Below are 21765 nucleotides of genomic sequence, written 5' to 3' on the forward strand. Positions count from 1 at the left end.
TTTCTGTAGGGATTTTACATAGTTTTTCTGTAAATTTCACGGTCATTTTTTACAGTGTTCATTTACAATGGCAGACGGGTTTTTAACGTCTAAACAAACTGCTGTCACTGATCCTTTGATTTAGTAAAGATGGTTTTAATAAAGACTGTATGACACAACATGAAACGCAACAAACCTCCCTTACAAAACACATGCTCTATAGCAGACATTGCAAGAGACTTCAAAGAATACCAGGGTAATATTAGGATAGGGTAATACTGAAAGATACATATTTATGATGCTTCACTCTAAATAGCCCCTGTTTTATTAGACTATTTCAAGCTTTTGTATAAGCAATATAGTCATAGATACTGTATTTAGTGCAATGACAGCCCAGAGACTTTAGAGTAATGAGGATTTTGGGTTACACTAATAACTGTAAATGATGCATAATTACATGCAACTAACCCTAAACCAAACCCTAATCCTACCCTAAAGTAAGTACACGCACTTTATTATTTTCACTCAATACAAGACACAATATAAAGAGTAACCCTTGATTTTAAGGTGTCTTTGTTACAGTGTAATTATACATTTACGTACTGAGTAATTATAATTAACTGCATGCACTTACTATAGGGTTAGGGTTTGGTTGAGGGTTAGTTGCATGTAATTATGCATCATTTACTGTTATTACTATGGTAACTATATGTAACATATGTAACAATGGCACTGTAAAATAAAGTGTTACCGGATTTTGCTTTATTCAGTTCTCTCGTTTATTTTAAAAGTTGCTCATTTCCGACACAAACTCTTAATGCTTTCATACTACTGTATTCCAGCGTTATGAGTGTGTGCTGAAGCGGTGATGGATGGATCTGTGCCGCTGCTGATCTCGAGTTGAAAAATGAGGGCGTGGCCAGCGAGTGACGTCGGTGCACTCGAACCCGTGAGCGTATTTAAACGCGCTCAGAGCTCAGTGTGCGCGTCAAACGCGTTTACAGGGACGCGCGTGTGGATCATGACTGCTGTGCGCTGACAGATATCACTTCTTCACTTTCCCCTGGTCTGTGTGGATATTAACAAGCATTCACCTGGATTTCATCACCTGTGCGGTGCGTTTCGGAGGCAGAATGCGGCGCGTTTTAACAGACGCGGGAAACTATTCCAGTTAGTTGGGATCCTCATCCCGATGTCTTCATCTGACGCGCTGCTGCTGCTGCTGGTTTTCTCTCTTACAGACGCGGCGCGCGGCAGCATCACAGTCTCGCGCGTCGCGTTGCGTTGCGCACAGTGAGTTGGAGCGGCGCGCGCGTCAGTTTGAGGACACTGGAGATCTGGACACTTCAGCGCGCGCTTCGTTTGGATCTAGTGGATAACATGTTGTGAATGGACCTGGAATCGTGATATTTTGAGGATAGCTCACGGATTTTATCTTTTGGATCTTTAAATGTTTCCCGGTTTGCTCTGAGAATTGGGCTTTTCTGAAGCTCTGGTCTGCATGGACCCCATTTAAGGTGAGTTTATATCATTATCTCTGCATATAGGTTTTACTTATTCATTTTTACAGTAAATATGTTCTTATGGCAGTATAGATGGGTTTTTATTATTTTTTTGAATTAAAAATAATAATAATGTTTCATTATAGGTTCTTTATATTCCGGGTTTTATGAAGCACATAAAGAACCTAAAAAGGATGTCTATAGTCTTTAAACCCCAATTTAAAACGTCTATATTTATTTTTCAGCAGTGCACTGTAAAACGTGCAGTACATAGTGTGATACTATATATATATATATATATATATATATATATATAGTGTGATACTATATATATATATATATATATATATATATATATATATATATATAACTTTTTAACTTCAATAAAACAATTAAAATCCACAGTAAATAATATGGAGACATCTTTGAGAGTTTGTTTACACTGGGGTCTAAAAATGAGCAATGCATTTTAATAGACTAATTTTAGCAGTTAAAAGACTTGAAACTAAACAATTTCTGGTGGTTGTGATTGTATATGATGCATTAAACATCTAAACCACCTCATTTTATGGCATATCAAATATTAAAAAGCTTGAGATAATATAATGGTTAAATAGAAACAGCAGGTTTTAATGATCAACAAACCGAGTTATTTAGAGTAACAGCTATAAAGGTCACAGTAAACACACACATCATTGAAACTGGTAGATTTTATGTGGATTTTCACCAACAGGGATTTCGGGATCCGGAATGGGGAAAAATTCTGGCAGAAAACACACATTTTTTCAGCTCTGTTATATTGACAGAAATCTGTTTGGCATTAACTGGGCTCCAGCCTACAGAACACATTTCACAGAGGGCCTTCATCACAATATTTAATTCTTGCACTTTTCACAATGTCTTTCTCTTATCTCAACCGTTTCCCTCTGGGACAATTTTCAGTAGCTCCACATCCATCAAATTAACACATGCAAAATCTCTTTTGCATGCACCGTTCTGTCAGCCGTGTGTGTGTGTGTGTGTTCTTGTGCAGATACTCATGCGTTTACCTTTGCACCGTTGCAGCTTCCCTCAAAGGAACTGAGTCTAAAATGAAGTTATGGGACATTCTAGCCACGTGTTTGTTGCTCCTGAGCTCCGTTTCCACACGTCCCGTCTTCCACAAACTGCATTCATCCAAAAGAGCCATCGTCCACAGTGAGATCCCCGCTCTGGACCCCGTCATCGACTCCCAACCTGAAACCAACAACCAAAAACAAGCCTCCATGGAGGAACAATGTAAGTCAGCGTGCATGCATTCGCTTGTTGCCCGAATCATTTGTCATCGCACATGCACATGCACACAGTGTTCATTTGTTGCAGCTCAAATGCATTGGAGAATTTCTGCGAGCTGTTTTCAATTACTTGCATAGTTGCATGTTGAGCAACACAGATACAGATGCACTGTAACTGTGACAATCCACTGGTCAAGAGCATGTTAAATGTGGTTGGACTGAAACATTCAGCACTGGTTAACCACATGTTTTACGTAACAAACCGTGGCCTTACAACACTGAGGTCGAGCTTTTAAAGTGGCTTTGTTTTATTATACAGGTATAATCTGACGCTGAAGTGCTGGAGTTGAACAAGACATTCCTCCGCACGGACTGTTTACACTAAACGCTGAGTTTTCCACTCATGTTTTCCTCAGTAAGGTGCTGCCGTGAACACTAGCAGATCCTGACGTGACGGGAAAGGCATCCGCGACTCCGCACTCACTGTGTTGATGCACATTTCAGCAGCTGTTCCAGATGTTTAATAGCGGCCTCGTCTTTTACACACAGTAGTCTTGACATGACGCGTCGTCGGCCACATGCATCATCGTGCATCGTGGGAACTTTCTAAATTAGAGAATTAACGGTTTGCATCGGACTAGTCTGTTGGCTTGCAAAATATGCATGAATTTATTTCGAAAACTCTCCCTTGCATAATGTGAGGCGTGCTGAAATACAGCGGACGACAGCCGATGGGAGCTGCAGAAAACAAACACATGTTGAAGCACTCAGTGGCTTTTGTCTTGGGGATTCAGTTCGTACATGCATCATGTAGTTATGTAGTGAACTGCAGTCCGGCAGCCGCTGAGAACAGTGAAGCAGTGAAGACTGATTCTGCTCTGCTAAAGCTCGTTCAATGCATGTTCACATTCAATTCACATTTATTTGTATAGCGCTTTTCACGTCATTTCAAAGCAGCTTTACAGGAAATGCACGAGTCCACAGTTGCATGTATTTTATTGCATGCAAAATATAGAAAATGAGTTTGATGCATAAAACGGTACACTCTTGAAACTAAAGGTTCTATATATCGGCATCTGTGGTTTCATGAAGAAGCTTTAACATGCAAAAAAAGTTCTTTATAGTGAAAAAGCTTTGGTAACACTACTTGCATTTTGAATGCATTAATTATGCCTTGTAATGCACCTTATTCTGCATCGCATGATCTCATTAATAATCATAACCTCAGCTATAATGCTTATCTATTCACTAATCAAGTATAATGCATTAAAACACATGACAAACAACCATGAACTAAGACGCATGCTTGAAGAAAACACACTGGCTGAGTCTCAGAACAGATTGAGTTTAGATGTGTGTGTTGTCAGTAGCAGCACAGCGTCGACACACAGCCAGTGTTTGACACCTCGTATCATGCCTGAACATCTCAGCCGAACTGAATCCCCATCGCATCTGAATCATCTCAGTCCGCGGAGAACGCTTCGCTTTACAGGGAAACAGATGTTCATGCATGTTAGATGTGCTGCGACTGATCTGCAGGAGAATCACTGTCAGATTACAGGAGTGATTACGTATAAGTTGCATGTTTGCATCATGCTGTATTTCTCACAGCTGCTTGTCTGTGAATAAACGTCTTCATTGAGCTCTTCACATCCTTCGCTTCTCTTGCGAAACGCCTACGCTTTTGCTCGTGTTGCACTGGCTTGGACGAACTTACGGTAACAGTTTTTAGTTACTGTAATTTAAAAATGCACTATTCATATGAAAGATTTTATTCCCATTAACATAAATGTTTTGAATAGTTTTCATTAACAATAACAACACTGATTCATAACGTGATTCATAATCAATTTTGACCCAAAAGTGGTGCGTAAAATGTTCTGAAAAAAACTTTGCATATGGATTAAGACTATCAAAATTCTCAATTTTTTTTGTAATATTTTCAGAATATACGTTTTATAAGCTCACGTTCCACCGGGTCAGAACTGTCCGGGTAATATTAAAGGTGTGTACAGTTTTTTAACAGAGGAGGGTTAAGTAAATCACACAGCTTCTCTCGAAGATGACTGAATTGTAATTTTAAAAATGCATTAATCATATGTCTGATATTATGATGCTAAATGAGAAATTTTCAGCTGGTCATGTGATCTCAACATGGCGACCCACTCCATGTAGAATCTGCTTTTAGTATCATCCTCTCATTGAGTGGACATCATTGAAACATTTTAAGTTAAATAATTTGGGAAAAATTAAGAAAATTAGGAAAAAACTGTCCGCGAGCGAGATTATCAGCATGAATCCAGCATCGGTTGCAGATCTTTTCCGAGAACTGTGATACGGTCTGTTGGGTTGAATGGAGAGCGAGTGAACTTTGAGTTTAGACTGTAATGAAATCATGGTGTATTACACATGATCAAACGAGCGCTTGCTTTTGTTTAAGACGCATGTTTCCAGTTTGCGGTTGAGCAGATGTTTTCTGCTGTACCTCAATGTCATCATCTATAAGATTTTCCATGGCAGTCGGGAGATGAAAACACGGGCCGGTGACGGGCGGGATCCCGAGACTCATCCGCCGTTATTCAGGACGCCCGATAGGGACAAATAAACAATATCATACCGTATATACAGTCTGAGAGAACGCTGAGCATCTGCAGACCACTGACTCACTTATAAACACTAAATGTAAAGCAGAAATATTTCTGCACTTCATCTAGGTCACTATAAACCAGCGTTATTTTACTAGCATTAATATGGTATTTATTCATTTTATATGTTTCATTTTAGTTTGTTTTAGTACATTTTTGTGTGTTCTCATTGTTTTTATTATTTTATAATGACTGTTTAGTTTTATAGATTTGTAGATCAGAATCTCATTTCAACCTGAAATAAATAGAAAATGCTTTAAAAAAATAATTTATGCACTTTTTTATGCATTTTATAGTAAAATTCATAGTGTCTATTTATCATCATTAATATGGTATTTAATAATATTCTGAATTATTTTTATTTTTTACTTTGTTTTTTTTTAAAATTCATATCAGTGTTCTTAAGTATCACTTATATGGCATTTATTATTATTTTGATATTCATTTTAATATTAGTTTAAGTTTTAAGAATTTTAGTGTGTTCTCTCATCGGTTTTATTCTGTTTTTTTTAAACATGTCTTTAGTTTTATTATTTAAATTTTAATTGTAGTAATTTCTGTACTTCAACTTAAACTAAACAAAAATGATAAAATATAAATAAAATTATACAATAAATTGTATTATAAAATAAAATAATATAAAAAAAATAACTGAATTTTTTTTATACTATTTATTTCAGTGAACATTCACTTTAATCCAATTAACAAATGTTTTAAATAGTTTTAGTGAACAACAACAAATTATTCATATTACATTTTAAAATAATGGGCCCTATTTTAACGATCTGAAACGCAAGTATCAAACGCGAAACGCAAGTAACTTTGTGGGCGGGTCTCGGGCGCTGTTGCTATTATACCGGCGGGATAAATGACTCTTGTGCCCGACGCAAATCTAAAAGGGGTTGGTCTGAAGCAGCTTCATTATTCATAGGTGTGGTTTGGGCGTAACGTGAAATAAACCAATCAGAGCGACATCTCACATTCCCTTTAAGAGCAGGCGCGCTTGTTCCATGGCGGATTGATATTATAACGGCGGATTTGCCAGGAGCGGTTCACAGCCGAGGAGAGCGCCGTTCTCGTCAGGGCCGTAAAACACAGAGAAGTGACATTGGGGACGGAGAAACACACCCAAATTAGCTTCAGTTAAACAGGCGTATGATAATTTGGGTAAATGTGTAAGCTAGATTTATGCCTATTTTGGACACCACAATGATTTCCCTCGTGTGGAATATTTTTCCTTATAATAATGTATGGTTTGCAAAAATGTGAACTGCTGTGTCTGAGTAGATGAGAGAATCAAAGTGTATGTGCGTTGTGCACACGCTACATTATGGCCAAGCATGCGCCCTTAAAATAGCATCTGAATAACACCACTGACTTTTAGACGAGGTTTCTCCTGGTCAGTGGCGGAATTGTTTTCTGAAACTGCAAAATAGCACCAGGGAACGTTTGCGCCGGAACACGCCTCCTCTTTTCGCTGAACAGCCCCCGGGAGCGCAAGTTCATTTCCTAATTTACCGACGTGCGTCTGTGGAGGGAAAAGTCCGCTGTGTGTCGGGTGCAAAATAGAAATGATACATGCGTCGATGTACAATGTCAGCTGCGCTGAGTGCAAGACAGGGCCCAATGACTTTCTCAAATTGTGACGTAAAAGCATTATTTTCAATTACATATCGAGGAACAATGAGGAATATCACAAATGCACACTGTCAGAATGCATAAATATACATCATTAATTAACCAATCTTTCATTGTGTCTGTTGAAGATGCTGTAAACGGGCTTTACCCGGAGCAGTTCGAGAGCGTCATGGACTTCATCGAAGCGACTCTGGGCCGACTGCGCAGATCTCCTCACACAAACACCGAATCTCAGCCGAAGCGGGACCGAGGCCGGCAGAGAGGAGCAGCAAACACCGAGAGGTCGGGACGGGGTCGCGGAGACAGAAAGAGGGGTCGTGGGCGAAAGGAAAGCCGAGACGACAGGGTCAAAGGTCAAGGGCGAGGCTGCCTCCTGAAGGAGATCCACCTGAACGTCACAGACCTGGGCTTGGGTTACGCGACCAAAGAAGAGCTGATCTTCCGTTACTGCAGCGGCCCGTGTTACGACGCCGAGACCAACTACGACAAGATCCTGAACAACCTCACACACAACCGCAAGCTGGACAAGGACACGCCGTCGCGAACCTGCTGTCGGCCAATCGCGTTCGACGACGACATCTCCTTCCTGGACGACAGCTTGGAATATCACACACTTAAAAAGCACTCCGCTAAAAAGTGTGCGTGCGTTTGAGCGACGACCCCAAAACGCTTCGGACTGGGACTCTCGCGGAATGAGATATTCAGTATTCACTCTGTTACCGAACCACAAGATGAGCGTTTATACAGTAACAAGCGTCGTTTGGTGGAATAAGGAGCGCACTCGTGTGTGTGTGTGTGTGTGTGTGTGTCTTATCAGTGGATTATCAGAGACGACACAACAACAGACTCCACATCTTTAATATCCAGAAAGCTATCTATATATATATATATATATATATATATATATATATAGTATATATGAAAATGTATTTATTGAGATTTAATTAAGTTATTGTTATTTATTGCAATCCATTGTATTAGTGTGTTTGTTTCTCTTATTTATTTAAGGAGGGTTTTTTTTTGTTCTCTTTCTTGGATGGTGCCAAATTTGAGCATGTGTGTTTAAAGGAGTCGTTTACAGTTTGTCGTTTATTTAAACTCATGTCGTTCCAAAACCATCCGTGCAACACGAAACCAGACGTTACGGTGCTGTTACATTAGCGAAATATACTTATAAAATACTATTATATATATATATATATATATATAATTGCTGTCAAATCGATTAATCACGTTAATAACATAAAAGTTTGTATATACAATATGTGTGTGTATACATGTGTACAAACTTTTATTTTAGATGTGATTAACCGATTTGACAGCACTTAATTTTCATATATATATATTTACATGTATTAGTGCTGTCAAATCAATTAATCGCAAACATAAAAGTTTGTATTTACTGTGTGTGAGTGACTATATATATATATATATATATATATATATATATATATATATATATACACACAGACACAATATATTTATAAACTTTAATCGTGATTAATCGATTTGACAGCACTAATATATATCTATATATATATATATATAAATATCTTTTTTGTAGTATATAGATACTAGAAAAAACTAGAAATATATATAAACGCATATATTTCTATTTTTTCTAGTATAAATATTTTTTACACACACACACACACACAAATACATATATACATATATATATATATATATATATATATATATATATATATATATATATATAGTATACTGTACACTGTAACAAATTGCTGTAAAATTTACAGCAACTTACTGGCAATTTTGGTTGCCAGTAAGCCTGTAAATTTTACAAGAGTACTGTAAATCATAAACTACAATTATACTGTAAAATTATACAGCACACCTGTAAAAGCAGCAAAACAAGAGCAGCTGTGAATTTACAGTTCGTTAATGTAATCTTTACAGTATGTTACTGTTATTAATATTTTTTTAAATGTATATTTATATATTATTTGATGTAGCGCAGTGATGTATGAATTACATGAATTTACACAGTTACAGAAATCTGCACGAGGAAACAATATTACGGATCATATGGATTCACTAATGCGAAATTCACTAATCAGGTGTTCATTTAAATGCTGATCTTAGGAGACTGTAGTTTGCATACAATGAAGGAGGATGATTCATACGGTTTCATTTGGCACAGTGAAAACAGTGAATATAACTCTCAGCACATGATTGATCTGCATGAGGAACGGAGACAAATTTAAGACGTTATCTCATGCAGTCAGACTCATCAAGCCATGTTTGGTGAAAAATCACGATTGAAATGTGACAGTTATAAAAAAAAAAAACAGACTGTCAATGAACAATAACTTGAATTTGTGTTTGTTCCTCACACAAAGCATCATGTGACTTGAAAAAACTGATGTTATGATATACTTTAATGCACCGTTTTGTCATTGCGAATCCTCTTGTGCGTCAGATGGGTTTGGAACAACATGAGTTTGAGCAAATCTTTCCTCGAACGACTGAGTCCTTTAAAGAAAAGCAGATAATCACGTCCCATCCGTGACGTCCGGCCTGCTCGCTCTCCAAACTCTCTGCCGTCGTCTCCCTACAACCAAGCAACAGATAATAAGCAGGCAGAATTCCTTCAGAGGACCAACTATTCTTGTAGAAAATAAAAAGCCGATGTTGTTTTGCAGAAGTGATTTTATTTCTGGCCATCACTCAGTGGAGACATCATTCAAACAACAGCTCACTTTAGGGATTCGGTGGCAGTCGCTGGACCTCAAATGGCTCGTCTCCAACGATCTCTGTAAAATACGGCGTGTTTACATCCCGCTGGAATGAACCCAGCGCCAGAGACCGAGTCGAGTTTGATCCGAGTAAATAATGTTACGCGTGACCTCTTTAAACCCACTGAGCGCTTGTCACGACTAGGGGTGTAACGATACTCTCATGTCACGATACTGAACTCACGATACCTTATTATTGATATTGTAAAAATATGTATACAAATATGGTACAAATATTCCCCCATTGCATAATTATACATTTTATTCAACATTATATTTAGCAGTTTAATGTAGTGCTGACTCTAAAACTCTGAAAACTTGAATTTTTTCCCTCACACGATACATATTGTTGCATTTTTGTATTGCGATATATTGTGACACCCCTAGTCGCTACCCAGCAAGCAATAGCCGTCATTTCAGCGTCTAGGTTAACTATAGACTCCATATGTGACCCTGGACCACTTATACATCAGCTGAAAGCTGAATAAATAAGCTTTCCATTGATGTATGGTTTGTTAGGATAGGACAATATTTGGTCGAGATACAACTATTGAAAATCTGGAATCTGAGGGTGCAGAAAAATCGAAACATTGAGAAAATCTCCTTTAAAGTTGTTCATTTATGTGGCGATTTTGATATACAAAATATCTTCATGGAACATGATCTTTACTTAATATCCTAATGATTTTTGGCATAATAGAAAAATCGATCATTTTGACCCATACAATGTATTGTTGGCTATTGCCACAGATATACCCGTGCGACTCGTGACTGGTTTTGTGGTCCAGGGTCACACACTGGCTATGAGTAACACACTTCTAGACAAAATAACCTTGAATTTGGTTACATGTGGTTTTTGCCTAAATAACTTGCGAGATGTGTGATATTCCATTATGTAAGCAAAGTCAACAGTGATTACAAGGTGTTTAGTTTCATTTCTTTAACATTTCCAATGCTATTTGTAGCCCACTTACAGTCAAACCTGATTCACTGTAGTTTTTGGCCATGAGATGCTTGATATCATCATGTTACCAATGTCAATAATATCTGCAAGATATCAGTGTCATTTCATGGTCAATCTGTGGTCACGATTTAGCTATTAAACGGATATTAGACGTCTTTTAAATGCACAGTTGCTTGCTGGGTAAGGTCTGACTGGCGTTTAATCTGTAGAAACGCTCCCGTTTAAAACCAATTATGTCAAATCAGCTTTGTCTGCACTATCCGACTTGAAATAAACTTCTCAACAGGATCATCGTAGAGCAGTCTGTGGCCCGGACTGTAAACACACATAGAAGCGGAGCAAACGCAGGCCTGAAACACTCGGATAAACACGATCCTGTGTTTCTGTGCATTATAATGCCAGAATGATGCCGTAATCCCCTGCGTTTCCCCAACAAATCCAGCGTTCCTGAACTCTATCTAGGCCAAGCCTCTGTTATCAGGATATATTTCATCAGCTGTTCCCCTTCATCATGATAAACCTGCGTTTGCGTCGCAGTCGTAACGTCTGCTGCTGACGGATGGTTTGCTCAGCGCACATGTAACTCGCGTTCATGGATTCCTCGAAAGAAAACGTTCAAGAGTTCAGACTTCTGCTGGAACTCGTTCCCGTCGCTCCTGCGACTCACAGTCTCGTCTTGTTTTTGTGTTACTGAACCAAAGCTCTCTACAGACTTTATTTTTGTACAATATTCATTTTATAACTTTTTACAAAATAAATCTCGTTTCTATCATGCTTTTGTGTGGGTTTATGAACATGTTTAACTGAAGCTTTCCTTTACAACAGCGGCTTCTCAGTTTATGTAAATTACACTACAATAAAATGATGAAATTCTGAGCATAGCTATGAAAGTAAAAGTTACACACACACATATATATTTACATTCTGCACATTATTGATATATCAAATGCAAAAATATGTAATAATACATACATATATACAAAATATTAAGTAGTTTTAAATCACTAGTTTTGCTAAGATTAAAATGTATATATATACACTCACCTAAAGGATTATTAGGAACACCTGTTCAATTTCTGATTAATGCAATTATCTAATCAACCAATCACATGGCAGTTGCTTCAATGCATTTACGGGTGTGGTCCTGGTCAAGACAATCTCCTGAACTCCAAACTGAATGTCAGAATGGGAAAGAAAGGTGATTTAAGCAATTTTGAGCGTGGCATGGTTGTTGGTGCCAGACGGGCCGGTCTGAGTATTTCACAATCTGCTCAGTTACTGGGATTTTCACGCACAACCATTTCTAGGGTTTACAAAGAATGGCGTGAAAAGGGAAAAACATCCAGTATGCGGCAGTCCTGTGGGCGAAAATGCCTTGTTGATGCTAGAGGTCAGAGGAGAATGGGCCGACTGATTCAAGCTGATAGAAGAGCAACTTTGACTGAAATAACCACTCGTTACAACGGAGGTATGCAGCAAAGCATTTGTGAAGCCACAACACGCACAACCTTGAGGCGGATGGGCTACAACAGCAGAAGACCCCACCGGGTACCACTCATCTCCACTACAAATAGGAAAAAGAGGCTACAATTTGCACGAGCTCACCAAAATTGGACAGTTGAAGACTGGAAAAATGTTGCCAGGTCTGATGAGTCTCGATTTCTGTTGAGACATTCAGATGGTAGAGTCAGAATTTGGCGTAAACAGAATGAGAACATGGATCCATCATGCCTTGTTACCACTGTGCAGGCTGGTGGTGGTGGTGTAATGGTGTGGGGGATGTTTTCTTGGCACACTTTAGGCCCCTTAGTGCCAATTGGGCATCGTTTAAATGCCACGGCCTACCTGAGCATTGTTTCTGACCATGTCCATCCCTTTATGACCACCATGTACCCATCCTCTGATGGCTACTTCCAGCAGGATAATGCACCATGTCACAAAGCTCGAATCATTTCAAATTGGTTTTTTGAACATGACAATGAGTTCACTGTACTAAAATGGTCCCCACAGTCACCAGATCTCAACCCAATAGAGCATCTTTGGGATGTGGTGGAACGGGAGCTTCGTGCCCTGGATGTGCATCCCACAAATCTCCATCAACTGCAAGATGCTATCCTATCAATATGGGCCAACATTTCTAAAGAATGCTTTCAGCACCTTGTTGAATCAATGCCACGTAGAATTAAGGCAGTTCTGAAGGCGAAAGAGGGTCAAACACAGTATTAGTATGGTGTTCCTAATAATCCTTTAGGTGAGTGTATATCAGTCTATCTATCTATCTATCTATCTATCTATCTATCTATCTATCTATCTATCCATCTATCGTCATCTATCTATCATCAGTCTATCTATCTATCTATCTATCTATCATCAGTCTGTCTATCTATCTATATCATCATCAGTCTATCTACCTACCTACAGTATTGTCTTCAGTCTATCTATCTATCTATCTATCTATCTATCTATCTATCTATCTATCATCAGTCTGTCTATCTATCTATCATCAGTCTATCTATCTATCTATCTATCTATCTCTCTCTATCTATCAATCAATCTATCTCTCTATATATCATCAGTGTATCTATCTATCTATCTATCTATCGATCTATCTATCTATCTCTCTATATATCATCAGTCTATCTATCTATCTATCTTTCTATCATCAGTCTGTCTATCTCTCTATCTATCATCATCGGTCTATCTATCTATCATCATCGGTCTGTCTGTATCTCTATCTATAATAATAATGAAGATATATTTACAGTAGAAAGTCGCTCATACTCCAGAGATTTCAGATGGTCAGTTGTCTGGGATGTCTCAGTGTTGCAGGAGTTGGTTTGGAGATTCGGGATCGTCCCGCTCGGCTGAAACACATTCCTGAACTGCGGCCCAGGATTCTACGGTAAACACAAGCTGGTTGTAAAGCCGAGCGGAGCAGTAAATCTGGGCACTGTGTGGAAAGTTTCCATGACTGGAGGAGGCTAGTGAAGAAGTGCAGCGGGTCTCTGTCACCGATGGACCAGAAGAGCCTGAACACACACTCACACACACTCTCACACACACACTCGTCTGGATCTGCAGGAATATCCTAAACCTCTTCAGCTGATCAGAGGGGGAATGGAGAATACCTGAAAAACACATGCAATTTGAGATGGATGGATGGATGGATGGATGGATGGATGGAACAATAGATACAATGAAAGACAGAAAGATAGATAACATAGATAGAACGATGGATGGACAGGCGGACAGGACAGATAGATAGATAGATAGATACATCAGGACAAGATAGATATAGATAGAATGATGAATGGATGGACAGATAGAACAACAGAATGATGGATGGATGAATGGACAGATAAATAGAATGATAGAAAGAATGATGGATGAATGGATGGATGGATTGATGGATGACAGACAGATAGATAATAGAGACATATGAATAGATAGAGAGAGAGATAGAACGACAGACAGGATGGATGGATGGATAGATAGATGATAGACAGATAGATGGATGGATAGATGGTAGATAAATAGATAGATGGATAGAGGGATAGATAGATAGATGGATGGATGGATGGATAGATGGTAGATAGATAGATAGATAGATAGATAGATGGATAGATAGATGGATGGATAGATGGATGAATAGATAGATAGATGGATGGATGATAGATAGATGGTAGATAGATAGATAGATGATAGAGAGATAGATAGATGGATGGATAGATAGATGATAGATAGATAGATAGATAGATAGATAGATAGATAGATGGATGATGGATAAATAGATGGATGGATAGATAGAAAGATAGATAGGTCATAGATAGATGGATAGATAGATGGATAGATGCTAGATAGATAGATGATAGAGAGATAGATAGATAGATGGATGGATAGATGGATGGATAGATAAATGGATAGATAGATGATAGATAGATAGATAGATGATGGATAGATAGATGGATAGATAGAAAGATAGATAGGTCGTAGATAGATAGATGGATGGATAGATGCTAGATAGATAGATGGATGGATAGAGAGATAGATGGATGATAGATGGATAGAGATAGATGGATAGAGAGACGGATGGACAGATGTGTAATCAGCATCTCTGATCTAGAGAACACATGTATCGCTCACACAGCATCAACTGATGAAAGTCCATATTCAGAGATCAGAAGCTCAGTTACGGAGAACACACACACACACACACACACGATCCACACACACTCATCATTCCTCACACTAAACCAGGAGATGAGCACACGCTGACATCACCCGCTCCCACATTCCCACATTCCCGACTCAGAATAGGCCTGCGCGCCGGGGAAGCTGGGATACTTCACTCTTCATTACGGTTTCAGGGACTTTCATCGGATGATTTGCTTTCCAGGGTTTTGTGGTTCATCGCAGCTGCTCTCCGGCACAGATATCCCGAGGATTATTCCTGGGATACGCTTTGGTTATTATCCCGGATGCTGATGGGAATTGCACTGCAGAAACGGCGGGAAATCCCTCGACTCGTCCGTCCAGGATTAAAGCGAGGAGAAGAGGAGTGCATTAGAGGCTCTGAGAGAGAGATAGAGTTTCAGGATCTTTAAACAGCAGAAAGCGTCCTGAAGGATTAGCCAGAGGACACACACATTCCTTTCGGTTGTAATGAGCACAGACACATAATCCACAGCGTTCCTCAACGGTGGCATCATCTGACCGATACACACTTATGCAACGCGGCTAAAAGTAGATGTTTACAGTCAGAGAAGCTCAATTATACACTCACTCACAGATACACACTCAGACTGCACTGTCAGCATTATTAATACGGCCAGTTACTGCTTATTTATCAGCTTCTAGACTACTAATATGATTCACACAAAACCGGTAAAGAGCATTTCAACACTCCCAAAACAATATACATATATATTATATATGTCTTATATCTATACAATTAATGTTTTATGTATGTGTGTGTGTGTTTGTGTGTGTTTGTGAGTTTGGGTGTGTGTGTTTGTGAGAGTAAATGTGTGTAAGAGTGCGTGTGTGTGTGAGTGAGTGAGTGAGTGAGTGAGTATATTGTTTTATATCTATACAAATAATGTTTTGTGTGTGAGTGAGAGTGTGTGTGCATTTGTGTTGAGTGTGTGTGTGTGAGTGAGTGTGTGTTTGTGTGAGTGAGTGAGTGTGTTTGTGTGCGCGCTTGTGTTGAGTGTGTGAGTGAGTGTGTGAGTGAGTGTAAGTGTGTGTGTTTGTGTGAGTGAGTGTGTGAGATTGTGTGTTTGTGTGCGCGTGAGTGAGTGTGTGTGCATTTGTGTTGAGTGTCTGTGTGAGTGTGTGTGTGAGTGAGTGAGTGAGTGAGTGTGTGTCTGTGTGTGTGTGTGTGTGTGTGTGTGTGAGTGTGTGTGTGTGTGTGAATATAATTTTTAGGGCCATTAACCTTTTTTTTTTTGTATTGTGGCATTTTCTTTTCATCATCTTTGCATTTTATTTTAATAGTAAAGTATTAATTCACAACAAATTTACATACATTTTTAATTAAATAGCTGAATTAAATGTAATATATCACGATTAATTATTCATTTTAATTTTAATAATACAAAATGAAACAAAAAAAAAAGACAAATTAGTATGAAATATATATTTTTTTAAATTACCAAAAAGCTCAAATGTCTAGACGAGGATTTGGAGGGAAAATGTTTAATTGTCATGAAAATATCTTATTGCTATATATACACACACTCATAGACACACACACATTCAACTTATATTATTAACTTTTATTATTATTAAAATGCTTAATTTTCATAAAATCGTAATGCTTACTGGTGTGTGTCTATAATTTTTAATTAATTAAAACATTTTTTTTTTTTAAAGATTTTGGAGTGGAATGAGATTCACCAACAAAACACTTCAATGCTAATGAAAAAAAAAATCAATTTAAAATCAAAGATAGAAAGTGCACTGAATCTGCATCTGGCGTCCGATAAACTCAGAAACTCTTCTCTCAGACACAATGAGATCCTGAAGAGCTTTAACAAACCGAGTGTCTAAAGATTTCTTTCAAATAAATATTTACAGAGCGCAGAGACTCGAGGAGTGTGAGATTCAGCGGACAGGAATGTGTTGATGGCGTGACGTTCTGTACGTTCACACACACACACACACACACACACACGTGATCTCACACAGCGATACGTGCGTCTCATTCAGGTCTGACCAGAAAATAATAAATATACAACAGTGTTTAGTAAAGGTTGAGTGAATGTACTGTAAAACACACATTTTTGGTTTTCAACCCGTAATGGCAAATAAAAGAGTGTTTGCCGGCGTGAACGACACTGTGTTTATTTAGAATCTAAAAGACAAAAATACAAGCAGAAAACAAAGAAAAAAACAGTCAAAATAATAAATCGGACAACAATGAATCATCTGTGCGATCACTTAAAAATAACGCTTGTCAAAAATACATATTTCTGCTGAAATACAGACTGAAAACGCTCTTTTCCACACGAGCTCTGGGAAGTTTGTGGGAGAATCCTCCGGAATCTCGTCAGATCTTGCGTTTCTTCCATTCTGGCTGATCTTTGTCTCCCTCCTCTTCCTCCTCCTCTTCCTCGGCAAACATCGGCTCTGGTTGAGTTCTGTGCAGGGAAAACACACACACACACACACACACATCATGAGATGGGTTCAGAGTCACACACACACATTGTTTATATGAGAACAGAAGGCATGATGTGCTTGACTGTAGCTGTGGCCCAGTGATAGAGAGACACATGCTTACAGCCAGAGAGAGAGAGAGAGAGAGAGAGAGAGAGAGAGAGAGAGAGAGAGAGACAGACACACACTTACAGCCAGAGAGAGAGAGAGAGAGAGAGAGAGAGAGAGAGAGAGAGAGAGAGAGAGAGAGAGACACACTTACAGCCAGAGAGAGGGAGAGAGAGAGAGAGAGAGAGAGGGAGAGAGAGAGAGAGAGAGAGAGAGGGAGAGAGAGAGAGAGCGAGAGAGAGAGAGAGAGAGAGAGAGAGAGAGAGAGAGACACACTTACAGCCAGAGAGAGAGAGACACACACACACTTACAGCCAGAGAGAGAGAGAGAGAGAGAGAGAGAGAGAGAGAGAGAGAGAGAGAGAGAGAGAGAGAGAGACACACTTACAGCCAGAGAGAGAGAGAGAGAGAGAGAGAGAGAGAGACACACACTTACAGCTAGAGAGAGAGAGAGAGAGAGAGAGATTAATCTAGTTCCCTACTTTCATTCGTCCAGAGCGCAGATTACAACGCAACATCTGCTCTGTGTGTGTGAGAGAGTGTGTGTGAGAGTGTGAGTGTGAATGAGTGTGTGAGAGTGAGCGAGAGAGTGAGTGAGAGCATGCGTGCGCGCGCGCACATGTGTGTGTTTGTGTGAGTGTGTGTGTGAGCGCGTTTGTGTGTGTGTGTGTGTGTGTGTGTGTGTGTGTGTGTGTGTGTGTGAGTGTGAGTTTGAGTGTGAGAGTGTGTGTGTGCGTGTGTGTGTGTGTTCTGACACCTGAACACTGCTATTAAAGCATCATGACAGATTATCTACGAGAGTAACAGGATCATTAGTTCTTTGTGTTGATCAGCGTCAGCGTGTGATTAGACACTAATGATGAAGATACAGTTACACACACACACACACACACACACACGATCTGACTAACACAACGTTTGTTCTGAATAAAGCTTTACAAATATCTAGAAGTTCAATTTAATCATTTAAAAAATGTGTTTACATTTTATATGAATCATATTCAAGAGTTCATCAAACCTGTCCATCTTAAATTCAAAGGTATTGAGTATTTTGTTTGTAAATCATTTTGAGAATTGCTTGTTTCTCTATATGAACTATAATGAATGAATAATAACCGTAATAATACTGAAACTAACTGAACTATGGAAGCTGCTTTCTGCCACACAATAAAAAACACTAAAGGTAATTGCAACGTTTCATCTCACAATTGCGAGAAAAACTGTGAATTGCAAAATAAAAACTGGCAATTCTGAGAAATAAAGTTCAATAAAGTCACAATTACCTTCATTTTTATTCAGTGGCAGAAACCAGCTTCCATAGTTAACACAATTAACAAAAAAATGAGCAATTAACCATCCATTGCTGAAACTAAGAACAACTAAAGTTAATTTTAAAATGATAAATGAAAATAAAATGAAAATATAAAGCTAATTTCAGTTCAAACAGAATCAGACTGATATTGATAATTACACTTGTATATTTGAACATGTTGTTGTATTATAGACGAGGTTTCGGCCTTTCCTGCGACAGACCAGTGTGTGTGTGTTCATTCATAAAGCTGATCTCGTCACGCTATCCGTCACACACAGGGTTAGTCCTGAACGGACCACCACGGAAAACAGATCCATGTGTTATTCTCCAGATAAACATCCAACAGAGGACGAGATGAGCAGATAAACTCCTGACAGCTTCTTATCGCGCAGCATATTTCAGAACCATAAGCACACGCTCCATAAACACACATAAACCTGGAGCGTCCACACGCAGTCTGGATCCATAAACCTGGAAAACCTTCATGGAGTCACTCCTCCCAGTGTGATTCGCCATTCTTTAGATCTTATTTTAGCATTTTGTAAAAACAAACAAAAAAAAAACATATAAAACCCAGGATGTAGTTCATCACTGGAGTATGAAGGAAATCATAACAAAGAAATTGCATTTTTGGCAACGACTGTGGATGTTTTATCCGATGATAATCCGTACAGTCCAGAGGAGCCAAAAGCCACAAGATAAGGAATGATTTAAAGTTTAAAACTTGATTTGGGCGATTTTGTCTTTTTCTACCAATAAACATTAAACAAAAACAGAAATGAAATAAATAATAAACATATATCATATACATTTATATTTATATATATATATATATATATTTTTATATATATATATATATATATATATATATATATATATATATATATATATATATATATATATATATATATATATAAAGTAAATATATATATATTTAAAACTTGACTTGGGTGATTGTCTTTTTCTACTAATAAACCCTAAACAAAAATTAAATAAACAAATCTCATCATTATATTAGATATAAATTTGTATATATTATAATTATATATATAATAATAATAATAAATAAAAATATTATATAAACCTATCTATGTAATAATTAAATAAAAATATATTTTAAGTAAGTATATATATTTAAAACCAGAATTTTTCTACCAATAAACATTAAACAAAAAGTAATTGAAGGAAAAAGATTATTAATGATAATTAATATGGTTTATGTAATAATTAAAAAAATATTTTAAGTAAATATATATATATAATATATATATATATTTAAACTTGACTTGGGTGATTGAGTTTTTTTAACAATTAACAGTGAATATTTATTCAAAACTTAAAGTTTACTACCTTCCATAAATAGTTAAAATACATAATATAAAATATATACTCTTATTTATATAACAATTAAATAAACATATTTTGTGTAATTTTTACATATATTTTCACACACACACACAAATAAATTGTAATTAAACAGTATTTTTAACAACGACTGTGGATGTTTTAGTTCATCCACACTCCAAAAGGCATTAGATAAGGAACGAATCATTGATTTTACCCGACACAAAAATATTTGGACTCTTAAAAACATCTGAATGTCATTGCATTAGATACAAAACATAATATGAAGGTGTAGTTCATTGTTCTTCACTCACTTGCTTTTGTATTTTGTTAAGTATTGCAAAGACACTCATATATTTCTAAGAGTTCACATTCTTCTCGGGTCATTGTATTTGTTATCTTGGGACGCTCCCCCCCCCGTCACCTGATCTCCAACCCTTCAAACATTAATGCATCTGTTAGCTGAGGTGTGACACACAGGTGTCATCTGAACTACTGCTCCAGTTTCAGTGTGTGTGTGTGTGTGGGACACCTGCTGTAATTACACTGCGTCTGAGATATCTCCTCTTCACACCAGCATCACATGCGTTCTTACAATAACAGGCAATCCCAGAAAACATCAGTATGAGGTCGGTGGAAAAATGTTTATCAATTGACCACATATACATATATAAATATATATATATATATATATATATATAGAGAGAGAGAGAGGCTATATATATATATATATATATATATATATATACACGCATACACAAATTAAAATATATAAATTAAAAACTACCATTAACAATATCAAACTGAACAAAAATGAAATTGATATTTAAAGAAAACAGATAGTGTTAAAGATTTATTTGAAAAAAATATATATTATATTTATTATTTAAATAATTTATAAAAAATAATATAGAAATTATATTTAAAAGAGTAATATTAAGTAAAAAAATGTATACATTATATAAATTAATAAAAATGTATTATTTAATTTTTTTTATAAATATATATAAAAAAAAAAAAAATCTATATCAAAACTTTACTAGTGTGATATTGTCTTTCTACCAATAAACTTAAAAAAAACAGTGCACTATGTGCCATATATCACGTGGAAGATAGTAAATATGTGAACATGTGACCGATTTCAGCCGCAGAGTGATGTTATCAAAATCATTAATCCATATTAGTGGAAGTTTTGAACGCTTATATCTTCTAAATGCGAGTTTTGTCATTGTTTTGGAGCACACCAGCTTATAACCAACCTTATACACTGATATACACACACACACACACTCTCTATTGTGCAGGAGACACTGCCGTCTGCAGCTCCCTCGGGTGTTTCTGTCAGATGACGCACTACACACTCTGCGCTCTGGTGTGTGTCTTACTGTTTATATGCCGGGGCGACCCAGTACGGGTTCTCTGAGGCTTCTTTGGCGTGCCGCAGGATGGCCTCTCGCGGGTTGCTGTCATCGGTTTTGTCCAGGGCGATGTTCTTCACGATGAAGGAGGACAGCGTTCCACCGTGAGCCGCCACACGACCCCCCCGACCTGCTCGAGGACACACACAGATCAGAGCAGGA

General features: G+C 37.6%; 3 protein-coding genes across 4 annotated transcripts in view; 1 reads left to right on the plus strand and 2 right to left on the minus strand.

Moving 5' to 3' along the window:
* bmpr1bb (bone morphogenetic protein receptor, type IBb) overlaps positions 1–12382 on the minus strand; it is a 283072-nt gene extending 270690 nt beyond the window's left edge. Inside the window, exon 1 of the mRNA XM_079860692.1 lies at positions 12367–12382. The gene's annotated coding sequence lies outside the window, so the exon portion shown is untranslated. The remainder of the gene's footprint in view (positions 1–12366) is intronic.
* Positions 858–7899, plus strand: gdnfa (glial cell derived neurotrophic factor a). The gene is made up of 3 exons (XM_079860742.1): positions 858–1496; positions 2547–2759; positions 7167–7899. The coding sequence occupies exons 2-3, from the start codon at positions 2573–2575 to the stop codon at positions 7688–7690; spliced, it is 711 nt and encodes a 236-aa protein (XP_079716868.1). The 5' UTR covers positions 858–1496; positions 2547–2572; the 3' UTR covers positions 7691–7899.
* Positions 12383–16230: 3848 nt separating the features above from the next.
* The window catches only part of wdr70 (WD repeat domain 70), a 91268-nt gene continuing 85733 nt past the window's right edge, over positions 16231–21765 (minus strand). Inside the window, exons 17-19 of one of the 2 annotated variants that reach the window (XR_013819981.1) lie at positions 21571–21733; positions 17251–17402; positions 17084–17116 (exon numbers count right to left, since the gene is read on the minus strand). Coding sequence is in view for 1 of the 2 variants with exons in the window: in XM_079860758.1 (XP_079716884.1) it covers positions 17312–17402; positions 21571–21733 (254 nt within the window). In the remaining variant the exon portion in view is untranslated. Of the gene's footprint in view, positions 17403–21570; positions 21734–21765 lie in introns of both variants that reach the window. The other variant, XM_079860758.1, reaches the window with a different exon arrangement.

This window comes from Squalius cephalus (assembly GCF_949319135.1).
Source record: "Squalius cephalus genome assembly, chromosome: 24".
Taxonomy (NCBI): Eukaryota; Metazoa; Chordata; class Actinopteri; order Cypriniformes; family Leuciscidae; genus Squalius; species Squalius cephalus.

What these genes read in the sequence shown, in the direction of transcription:
- gdnfa (XM_079860742.1), top strand. Translation starts at nt 2,573, where the DNA reads ATGAAGTTATGGGACATTCTAGCCACGTGTTTGTTGCTCCTGAGCTCC. An exon ending in AGCCTCCATGGAGGAACAAT is followed by an intron (nt 2,760 to 7,166) that starts GTAAGTCAGCGT and finishes TGTCTGTTGAAG; the next exon opens with ATGCTGTAAACGGGCTTTAC.